At 34.5% G+C, this 12649-nt stretch overlaps 1 protein-coding gene across 1 annotated transcript; it reads left to right on the top strand.

Annotated features, from left to right (window-relative positions):
• Positions 1-5444: 5444 nt before the first annotated feature.
• LOC112468237 lies at positions 5445-7913 on the top strand. Its single transcript, XM_025037345.1, has 4 exons — positions 5445-5651; positions 5936-6372; positions 6666-7078; positions 7297-7913. The coding sequence occupies exons 1-4, from the start codon at positions 5567-5569 to the stop codon at positions 7328-7330; spliced, it is 969 nt and encodes a 322-aa protein (XP_024893113.1). The 5' UTR covers positions 5445-5566; the 3' UTR covers positions 7331-7913.
• The last annotated feature ends 4736 nt before the right edge of the window (positions 7914-12649 follow it).

The raw sequence follows: 12649 nt of genomic DNA, 5'->3' as shown, positions 1-12649 counted from the left end.
AGAGAGAGAGAGAGAAAGAGAGAGAGAGAGAGAGAGAGAGAGAAAGAGAGAGAGAGAGAGAGAATCAGTAATATTTATGTTATTATTTAGAAAATAACACGTTTTTTATTTTAATATAATTGTTTAATTATTTAAAAATTTAATTTTTTTAGCGTTATTTGTTCAAAATTTAAATAAATATGTAATTATCTCTGTTTGCAAAATATTCCTCTTTCTAATTTTCGATTAAATAATCTTTTTAGCTTTATTATGGCATATTCATTATAGATTGCCCAGAATTCCCACAATCCGATCCTTTTGTTCCGGCTACGCCACTGAATAGAATGCGCATTTAAGGCAACACGTACTATACTGCGATTCGATACAAATCTCTCTCTCGTCCGTTTTATTTAGAAAATTTGCAAAATGAACGCAATCCACGGGATGTTATGCGGTCTTTCAACCCGCCGTGCTTACCGGACTTACCGGACTTACCGGACTCTTCGTGATTTGTTTCCAAATAAGATAGTGGATATCTACACGTGTACACCGAGATGATGTTTTCTGGAAGCTGAGGTGCAAGTTTCCAGTGCTTAGACATTTCAGGCAAATGTCCTTTAAAGATGTTTTTTAAAGAATTTTCTTTGATTTTAATATACACGTAAAAAAAATAAACATGTATTTGCAAATATAAAAAAATAAAAGCGTGTCAAATAAAAAATATTAATTCCAGGCTTTCTTGAATGATTGATGCATTTGGCTTACTCCCGTCACTTCGGAATTGATGAGCAAATGACGCGCGCATCGACGAATGATGGGCGACAGATTCGTATCACTCGTCGACTTGCGTCACGAATTAATCAGTATCACTTGCCAGCCCGATCGCTCGACAAGATTTCGAGTTAGGCGAGGCTACCAAAGTAGTACGATCTGTATGTTTCACGTTTTCGACGGCTTGTCGCGCGTGAGCCGATCGGGCGTATGCCGTTGCACAGCACGTGTAATTCGACATCGCCTAATCTTAATTCAGCCTGCGCGATGGCACCAAATGAGATTCCGTCGGCAAAACCGCGCAAACATTCGCGAAAGCGGGAGTCAAGTGCACCGCTGAAATCCTGGGAATTCCGAGATTTCTGCTTTTTAATTCTGCGTTGAAGAGATTCGAGACTGGCCCCGTACACGAGATATGAATTTATTGTACAGCGAATAAGCAAACAATTGCAGGAGGAGTAATTCGCGAAAATAGCACTATAATCTACTCTGATAATATATATAATAGTGAAATAACAAAGTAAAATTAAATTATATCGTTTAAACCATTAATATCTAATTTTCAATTAATGTATTTTTCAAATAAATGTAACTGGATAAAACGAAACGACTGTTTTCATTTTATGTCAACGAAGAAAACCACTTATTGTTAAAGCAATAAATGATAATACTATAATGATCTTAAACTCGTGAATGAATTGTAAAGAAAATATTTTGTATGCAGCTGAATCTATATCTTTTATGAGCTCTACATGTAACACATATCTGATATGTTTCGCGAATTTTAAAAAAGATTCAGAATAATTGTGATTCAACGGTACTAGGCGCACCTGCTTTCCGTTTTCGTCTAAAAAAACGCTTTATTCACAAATTAGTTTCAGATGTACTGTACGGTCACTGAACTCGTTTTGCCTTGTTTCCAAGTCATCCATGTGCCACTTTAAACTAGACTAGACTATCGATTATTTATACATTTATACAGTATATTTATACAGTACATTTTAACTCAGTGATGTATTAGAAAAGAAAGAAAAGAGGCATTTCTCTCTTATATACATTTCTCTCTTAACTTTCTAGAACTATAATTCTTTTTTCACGCGCAAAAAATCTCCGTATTACATGATTTATTTATAATAGGTATGCTGTAAAACCAGTCATCAAATGTTGTGACAAAAATATTAATTTGTTAAAAATTTATTGGCAAGAATCACGAATAAATTTTCATGAAATATAACGATTTTTGGAGTTTAATTCGGCTTTCGGGCTTTATTGGCGCGTTAGAAGTTGGAAGATTCTAATGGGATCACAAATCCTCAAAGAATTAGCTCTCAAATGCGCAATTTTTTGTAACATTTTGAGTATTTTTTTAAATAAATTATAATTATCACTACTTTTTTTTCTTATTGTTGTATTGCGAGTGTTGTGACACTCCTGCGTCTGTGCGTCAGATATATGGGGCCTACAACTTAACACTGATTCCGAACGGCTTTCTATAGAGGAGAGAAGGGGGGTCTTATGGCAAGATATTCTTGGTGGATTGTCATTATCTTCCCAAAAATAGTAATTGGATAAAAATTAATAATTTGTGATCAAATTTGAACTTAGATCTTCTTATTGGAGTAGTATCTTTCTGTGCCTTAGTATCTTTCATATCTCTCTATGCCACGATTGTCACTAATAACTGCTTAAGCAATACTAAAAAAATATTTAAAAAATTCTTTTTTACTAAATGAACCCTTTTTTTTTACCCTTTTCATCATAGTGTTCCTAGTTTTATCTTTTTCATAGTATAGACAATCGACGAAGTACATGTAGAGAAAGCTCTTTACAGATGTAAACAAGCATCAAAAAGTCATTTGGCATATATGCAAAACTGCGCACTTAAGGATTTGGACAATATTTATTGTCCCATTCGTCAGTTAAGCGGCTTATCGGTTATCACGTTCGTATTCCGGTATCGCAGATGTTATATAAATATATACGTATCGCGGTGCCGCGTCCGTTTCATGAATCAACCCCGAATCGCACCAAGTCACGCATATCGTATTTCCGAGCGTGACCAGGCTGTTCAAAAAGTATGCCTGTGTTTGTCAGAGGATAGGCGCGCGTATCGTGGTTGGTATCGCAAAATTCATACATCATTCTCGGAACATTTTTATGCATCGCCGCCTCTTCCTTCTCAGAGAGCATCGAAATCAATCTCCGCAGCACATTCTCCGAACGCATTATTTTCCGGACTCGTATACCTAGATTACGAGATGTTTCTATTGCAGGCTCTGGAATCGCAATTGTCAAATTAATTTGCGAATGCAAATACGAAACTTACAAGCAATTCTTCGATTCTTGAGCTTTAAGAATTCAAAAGTCCTAATAACGTACTTAATTTTGATTGCAATAAAACTTCTCACGTCACATATCGATAATTATAATATGTCAAAATACATTAAAAAAGCCCTTTTTTGTATAATAGCTTTATTGACTACAGATTTTTAAAAATTGTGACATGATAGAGCAATTTGGTAAACGGAATCGTATTTAATGTCTAAAAATCTACTTGTGTATTTTTTAAAATAGTTTTATCGATATAGGAAAAAGTATAAAGTTTTAATAATATAGAAAGGATAAAAATGTTCTAATTAATATATTAACATTTAAAGATGTTCTATGATTATATGATAAAAGTTCCCATTTAAAAATAGCAAGTTTTACCTATTCTTAGAACAGCTGAACAAACGGTTTCAATTTATGCAAAAGTGCCGGATTCATCCAAGAATAATATGACGCGAGTTTGACGTAACTCCCTACACGACGCACCGCGTGTTGAGCGCGTGCAACTTCTTAATATTAATATTATGTCAGTCATACTCGTCCGAACGGGTACGGCTGGTCAGAGGTGACGATAATTCTTCGGGGATGATCAAGAAGTCCGTAAGAGTCCAAGTGGTGGTGGCCGTGACCGTCGTGTCTGGAATCGTAAAACGCGCTCGTAGTCGGATCCGTCTTGATGTGTCAGTCTCCCTTCAACTGCGTTCCATCATCATCAGCTGCAGAGGCAGACGCGGTATTATTTCAATCCCTACGCACAAGCGACGTATTCTCTTTGCGTCTCCCTGCTTTTATTCATATTTTATGTTTGTGACGAATGCTGCAGCGCATCTTTCAGTCGTAACTTCCCGAAGCACTAAGCCGGCTTTTTTACTCACGCGGCTTAAATTTGAATTTCTACGGTGATCATAAATTTTATGTCATTTTTTTAAATTTAAATTTAAATTTAAAATTAAATTTAAATTTTTGCTAATCGTAATTTCTGTAACAATATTTATCAACCTTTTAACTTTATTGTCAATCTGAGAACTTTCCCAGAAGGGGTATTATCAGAGAGGAAAATGGCGAGCGAGCAAAATCCTTTGATTCTCGCGTATATTTTTAGAACGCATGAGGCTTTCTTCCTTTGAAAATGCATGAGGCTGCCCCGCGCGAGTCTGTTTGTCTGGAACGCTAGATTCCTCTATCGCGTCTTGATCGGGGTGACTCAGTAACTCACGTCGCGAAAGAGGGAAAGTGTGGGGCCATCGGCCCTCCGCGACATTCGTAAACCATCGTCCATTCACATTCCCGCCGTTTCCCAAGCGAATTCATTTACAAACACTTTGTTTCAGTCATCGAGTTTCGAGCCAAAAGCCTCGAGGCAACCCGATTCTTTCTGAATCAGGATTTATTAGGCGCTCAATGTTCTCTTCCGTCATTGACTACGATGGGTCATTAAAAAAAGTAATGAATGAATTAAATTAGGGGACTTTAACCTACGGTCCCTGCGAGCTCGATTTGGTCCATCAAGAAACTCGTTATACATATATATTGTCGCGCCTTTAGTTTCGGTCGTCATTGCGTCAGATTTTTATAATATAAAAGAATTTTAAAATAAAGATATTTTGTTTTTATATAATTTTCAAAAATAATACTTATTCGGTTCCTCAGTCATTACAAAGATTTTGTAGAGATTATTAAGATGTGACCTGCTTGACAAAACCATATAAATTAAATATCTTGATAAAAAATGTTAAGTGAAAAATATACTACCCTATATCGTATAAAGCCAAATTTAAACTTGCGATTTTTTCCCCCTAATTTAGGTCTTAAAATATTATCAACGTTAAGTTTGTCAAAACATTTCCTATACATCGCATGTGTTATAAGATACTGTCGCATGTGTCGATTATCTATAAGAACTTTATACTTTTAGAAGACATACATATGCGCGTCCACCGATAATTCCATGTCATTTACATGCGCAGAGGAGCACGATCGACGGATTATCACGACCCGTTTCCCGTATCGGTTCGATTTCGCGAATTTAGATTGTCATCGGCACGGATCACAATTAATTCACGTGGTCACATCGGTCATGACAATCACGTAGCGCTCGGCGATGCGTGCGTTTGCATTATCGCGATCCTGGCCGTATAAGCGAAGCCACTTGACGAAGGCCTGGTGGGGCACCCGCTCGACAATCCCGTATCCCCCGTGTATCCACCAATGGATCCGACCCATCCCATACCCCCGTATCAAGGTATCTACCCATCCCATCGTCCTGCGTGTCCGTGTGCTTCATGGTATAAAAGCTATTGCGACGGCAAGGACTACCAGCATCGTGCAAAAAGTTGATGCATCAAGATCGGTGCATGGAAGTAAACCGTTTAATTATCCCGGATTTTCTGTCGAAGATCACGAGAAAGATTTCTGGTCGAACTAGTGATCGGGGTAAAGGAAAAACTGTTACGAAAGATCTTGAGGACGGATTGAAATCAGAGCTAGAATGGCTGGGTGCATTAGCTTTGTTCTGATCGCGATCGCGTCGACGATCGTGATGGCGGAGTCGAGGGTGATTCCGGCCGAGCCTGGTAAGCATTGGAAATTAACGTTCTTTTAACTTGGATTTTAACAACTACATTTTGTATAGTTATCTTATCACAAAAAGATTTCCAAGTTTCTCGGATGCAATTAATAACAAAGAACAATAAATTACGTATCAAACAATACATTCCAACATTTCAAACGTAAATGACAATAATTGTTCTAGTTCTAGTAATAAACACAAAGACACGAGATTCCTTTCTCAAGAGCAAAGCTGAAAACTAATAATAAACAATTTTTAACTTTAAACACTTGCATCAATTATTTACAGTTTCCGTCACGCTGGACGCTTACGGTAACCCCGTAATGTTCCTGAGGGAGAAGAGGACGGCCGTACGGCCTTATCCGCACAGAACGATGATGTTTACCGGTTACTACAGACCGATACGTCGCACGAGTAACGGCGGCCAGGCGACGGGCGTGTTCGCGCAGGGAAATGCTGTGAGCGGCGAAGCTTTCCTCGGCGGGGTGCGGCACACGCCGCATCTCAAGCGCGGCCCGGAACCGATCGAGGAATCGGAAGTGTCGAGCGCCGAGGCGCAGGCGGCATTGGCGCCCGAAGAGGAGCAGGAACACGACTATCATCATCATCGAAACGAGGTGCAGCGTCACGAGGAGGAGCACCATCATCATTACGATGAGGAGAAGGAGCAGATTCATCACGACGAGCCGCATTATCATCATCATGAGGATTCTCTGACCCCTCAGGTACGATGATTTCGCGAGATTTATATTCGATGAGTGTGCAAAAATTATTTTTTAATAAATAAACGCATAACAATCAGAATCTCTTAGAGGAATAAAATAAGAGTGTATAGTATATAATGAGTGTCTATAATTTATGCCAAAGTCTACTTTAGACTTATGATTAAAAAGTATGAGATTATATAGTTTATGCTCACAGTCTTTGTACATTCAAATAGGACGTCATAAATATCAACCTATTTAGTAAATGCTCTTCTTTGAAATACTACACATGGGTTTTTGCATTACTCCTGCAGGAAGAGGAGCAGATTCCGTTAACCACGGAGATTGCGCAACCGACGGAGAAGCCGATCACGGCCACGGAAGTGTCCGCGACCCGACCAAAAGTGCATCATCTCAAGAAGACGCATAAGACGCCCGTAACTGTCCACGCCGACGACGATGACGACGACGAAGACGAGGTGGATGAGGAAGACGACGAACCGGTCGTGCCGTTCGTACCTTTTAAGGGCAACAAACGCCGCCAGGGTCATCCCCATCTGAACAACTTCTTCCCTATGGTCTTCAGCTTTCCGAGACTGGCCACTCGCGCTGGGTACTCTTCTGGGTCTCTTCCTGGTGCCATCACTGCCATTGCAAATAGTTTCTCCACGTCAAGAGGCGGAATTGCCAGCTCGGTAGCCACTGCCTACGGCGGGTCTCCAAACGGGTAAGTTATATTCATTTTCCGTTGTCTTTCTTTATATATAAAAAAACATTAAGCTGAAAAATGAATTACTGTAATTAATTAATTGCTTTAGAGAAAAACTATATTAAATTATTTAGAACATTCTGGATGTATTGAATGAATTCAAGTATTACAGGGAAAAACTGCCTTTTAAAATAAATTTATAAAAATTAGTATATTTTTCGTATGTATTCTGTTAGGAAAAAACAACGGCCTCAGCCATATAAGGAATAACTCCTAAAGCGATCGATGTCGGCGAGTTGAAAAACTGAGTTTTTCTGGAAGCTTTTAAGATGAAAATACAATATCCTTTGGACATCTCGCATGTTATTCGTGTAATTGCCAAGTCTTTTTACATGTATTGTTAAATATTTGTCAAATCTCAGACATTACTAACAACAATTTCGACTTTGGCGAAACGCATACTCCTTATTCCGCATGCTCGCCAACCTTCGGTTGGCAGCAGTCGGGAGTGAAAAAAAATATATATTAAGCTATACATAGAAGTATTTTTGTTTAAGACTGTGCAATTTATTATGTAAGATACTTTGTTAAAGTTAAGTAGACTAACGCAAATTTGCAGTCTGTTAGTATATTTAGATTATACCGAGCTTTAAATTATTGCTGTACTACTTTTTATATTAAACTTTTAGACATAGATTGTAATTGTTTGACTTACAAGGAAACAATTCGATTTGGATGAACTTTTGTAAATATGTAGAGTGAATTTGATACATAAATAACAGAATATTTTATTCGTGCTCTATCGTCCTTAAAGATATGATTTTCAACCTTAAAATTAAAAGCGCGTTCCCATTTTTCTCATATAACATTTAAACTACAAGAAATAGAAAAAAATGTTTAAAATAAAAATTTAATGGTAAGTTAAGGTCTACAAAGTAGTATAAACAAAAATTAAAAAAAAAAATTTGCAAAATATTTTTTGCAATAAATTGTTTTTAAATTTTTGTTTATATTACTTTGTAGACCTTAACTTATCATTGAACTTTTATTTTAAACAATAATACAAGATTTATACAACCGTAAATTAAATAACTGCCATTTACGGTCCAAGCCGGATCTTGGTGGCCCAATTATTTTATATTTTTTTGTGTATTACACATATCTTTTTCAACATTAGTAAACTGCGCATCGCGCGACTAGATTTGTCAGACTTATATAACACAGTTCCTGTTGAAGTAAAATCCACTCTCACCCCGTAATTAAATCAATTCGATTTAACTATACCTAAATAACTGTAAAGAAATTGTTGCAAAAAATATAATGTTGAGGGAAAAAATATGTGTAATACACAAAGAAATATAGAATAATTGGGCCACCAAGATCCGGCTTGGACTGCAAATGGCGATTTAATTTAATCTTTGATTTTATTTTAAACATTTTTCTCTATCCTTTGTAGTTTAAGAGTTATACGCGAAAAAATGGAAGCGCCTTTTTGACTTTGAGGTTGTAAATCAAACCTTTAAGGACCTTTAAGGACGATAGAGCACAAATAAAGCATACTGTTATTTATATATTAAGTGACTCTACGTACCCATAAAATTTCATCCAAATCGATGAGTTCGGGTTTAGGGTGTTCCCTTGTTAACGATTCTTAGATGAAAGGAAAAACCGATTAAATTTTTTTCGTCAAAATTAATCTAATTATGCTATCTTGTGGCATTTTCAAAAAACTTTCATAATTCTTATCTGTTTTAATAAAAAAACAATTCATTAGAAATAAGGCCGAATAATGTACCATGCTGGGGAAACAACAATCATATAATCCATGCGCTTGTGGGGAAGAAACATCAAAGTCCAATATACTAAGTAAACACTAAAGCTACGTTTCGATATTCACTAAATTTTGTACTAATTTTTTGAAAGATGTCGTAAAACGTAAAATTGCGTTTTTCTTGAGATTACTCCGAATATATATAGATTTTTCTTTTGTACCCTTCAGGTAATTTGTTTTAATTTACATCTAAATTAATACGTAAACTTACTTTTTAAAGAATTAAATATGCTTAGCCTCCTCTTTGTGGAATACATTACAACCGTAATTTATAATAACATATAAAAAGTTAATATTAGCATAATCCGCAATTATAGCTTATATGTGTATGTAGACTAAGAAAACTATTAAATAAAATCTTAGAAACTTGATAATTTCGAGAAGAATCCAAAATCTAATAATTGTTTTGAAAATAGAAATTAATATACGTATATTGAGAGAAAAAATTGATTAATGTATAATACATTTTTCAATTAAAATAAATATTCTTTATACATTTTCTATATTTAATAGTCTATTAAATAAGTAACATTAAGTTTTTTGTAGTAAATATTAATTGTAATAGATTATATAAAAAAGTATTGAAATAAAAGATTTCTTTGTGCCTGCTAAATTTCTAAATATATTGTGCTGTATTATAACATAATTGTGTTACTATACGTATTTTATCCAACTTAAAGCAACGGGAAATATGAACTTTGTAGATGTATTATCACCTGAGAAACTTGAGTAGAACTCAAAATCTGATATAATAAAATTGATTTATTATATAATAAATTTTTCAAAAATAAACATTTTTTTATATATTCAACAATCTATATGTAAGTCTTTTATAGTATATAGTAAATAATTTTAATACAATAAAAAAATATTAAAATTATAAAATCTTCTTTGTTTTTTTCTAAAGAATAGATAAATTATATTGTATTATAAATGGTTCTGTCGTTCTGTGTTATACGCATTTCATTATACGCATTTCATTTATGCAAAGCTCGGGAAATATGAACTTCGTGGATGTACGATATAACACCAAATATTATAATGTAAATACATATAATTCGAAGTTGAGACACATTTATTATTAAGGTGCATTCTAAAAACTCCCCGCTACCAATTACGCGTAGAATTTTAAATTTTATGTAAAGAGCATCGTAATAAATTAATAATAAAAAAAAAAAAACAATAATTATCATACACACGTATATAACGAATGATGACAATAATGTGTCGACGAAGTATATGTAGTCAAACTACGTTCTTAGACATTTTTATTTTTACCAAATTTAACGGCAAATTTATTCATATTATGTATTTATAGCTGATTAAAAAGTCTTTATAAACAGAGATCTTTAATTAATTTCAAAATATCAGCAATTTTCTGAATACGCAACAAAATCATATGAAATAATTTTCTCTTGTGACATTCGCTATGTAACAATATAAATAAATTAAGAAATTTTAGTAATAAAGATGGTATCGAGTTTATCTGGAGACGTTTTTTCCATTGATTAACAAAGATAAACAATCAAGAAATCCGATCGCCTGCTGGTTGACGTAATTTATACTGAAATAATTTTGCGTAATGTATTTACACAATTTAAGTGCGATGACGAAACTGCTTTATAATTTTCAAAAAAAGAAAAATCAAAATCGCATTAATTTATTAAACGCTTTGGTAAATATAAATTCACAAAATTGACATCTGCTACTGCAAAAAGAGAAACATATATACTACGCCTTGCAAACAATTGTTCATACCTGTTGGAAAAATTACGTTTCAAGAAGATTAAGATAGACGAAAGTGTGCAAATCTGATGTGGCATCACCTTGCGCTTCTCATGCAAGATTGTTATCATGCGTCTTCGGAAGAAATGATAATGTATAAACGTTGTGCATGTAATAGCCATCAGTTCCACCGTTGGAAGTCCCCAAATTGAAGGTGAGATAACTTTTAAAACGACTTTGTTTGGATATGACAAAAAAACGTATAAATTTATTGTGCTAGCATACTTTATCTTCCTATAGCCTAAATAAATTTGTTGAATCAAGATACTTTTGCAGTGATTCCTATGCAATGTAAATATATGATGCAACACGCGTAGCATAAATGAGAAGTATATATATTAATTATGAATAATACATGCTAATACCATGCTAATAATATCGTTCCACATTAGAGCGGAATAGTAATGGGGATTCCCATTCGTGGATGAGTTTTGAAGTGTTTGCTGATTGGAAAATTGTCTAAGTAAATGTATACACGATTTACATACGTCATCAGAATGTTTTCTAATTTTATTTATACGATAATATTCCTTGGTATTTATTTCTCTGACTTTACTCACAATATCTTCAAAATTGCAATCTAACATATTAAAAATTCCGAGTATAAGTCTTTCGAAACTTCCGTAACACTGTATCTAAAAAAAAAACATTTAAACTACTTTAAAAAGCTGTTCTAGATAATTTTGTGAGAATTACAAATTAACAAATATAAGAATTAAAAGTAAAAGTAAATGTTTTAAATAATTTTCAAGTAACTTATTAACAAAATTCTATCTTAAAATTAATCTATCTAGAGCACAAAGATTTGAAAATCAAAAGAAAACGCGATCAATTTGCTTAGTTACGTTTAACAGATTTTCAAACGTAAAAAAGCGTGTTGTCAGTTATAGTAAGTTGACAGAGTACCTACCTATTAGGTGGGAATCCCGAAGTGTATTCGTTCATCGACCTAAGATTGTAAAGTCCCGAGAAAAATCAAGGCCACTAGTTGACCGTTAATGTATCGCCTAAGCAAGCAAGATTTCACGGTTCTTTAAGCCAGTCGTAGCCGGCTTATCCGGTGTAATTAATTGGGCAATGAATGTCTTCTAAAGCGCGATTATATGCGTACGACAACAGTTTGAGAAATGGTGTTTTGAATACCATTTGAATAGTTATGCAACTGCGGAATGTAAGAAGCGATCGATAGTTAAAAACGTGTTTTCATCTTCGTGTATCCCTAATGCTGGATTTTGTAAATATTAACTTCTCTCGTGTCGTTCTTCCTAAGTCCATGGAATTCATGTTACGTAGTAATTTTATAGGTATTATAAATGTTTTGTTATTAAAATTTTTATCACGCAATTTTATCAAGATGGCGAAAGTATTGTACTATATTCTGACAAGGATAAAACTTCCAAAAATAACACAAAAAATAAAATAACGTGTCAGACATTAATTACGTAAAATTGACACTTGCATCTTCCTTCGTAAAAATCTTTATTATATATCCATGACAATTCTCAATATATAATTTATACCCTAGAAGAAATCAGACAGAAACTTCACCCGATTATCCTCTTTAATTTGGCCATTATTTTTAACACAACTGATCGTTTCTAGAGCTAATAGTCCAGCAGCCACCGCCTGTTTTTTTCAGTGATTAATAACAGGCTAAATCTTCGTGAGTAGGTTCGGTTCGACAAGACGCCCAAATCTTCCCTGTGAAAAATCTCGATAGAGGTAGCTAATGAAGTGCACAGGTGTAAAACATGTCAATTTGGTGGAGTGTCGAAATTGTCTGACTAACAGTAAGTTTTTATTGAAATGTTAAGATAATTGGATAATAAACTCGGAAAAACAATTGTCCTACAAAATGGATGGTTTGACTGGAGCGTCCTCCGCTCCGAATATGTCCAAATAACGAGATCATAAAAATTATTAATAACCAGCTGATTTTTTGTATGCAGCTTAGTAAATATTTGTATAATGAA

The sequence above is a fragment of the Temnothorax curvispinosus genome, unplaced genomic scaffold, assembly GCF_003070985.1.
Source record: "Temnothorax curvispinosus isolate PA1 unplaced genomic scaffold, ASM307098v1 QBEX01018237.1, whole genome shotgun sequence".
Lineage (NCBI taxonomy): Eukaryota > Metazoa > Arthropoda > Insecta > Hymenoptera > Formicidae > Temnothorax > Temnothorax curvispinosus.
The sequence above is the reverse complement of the archived record's forward strand: the minus strand, read 5'-3'. Positions and strand labels throughout refer to the sequence as shown.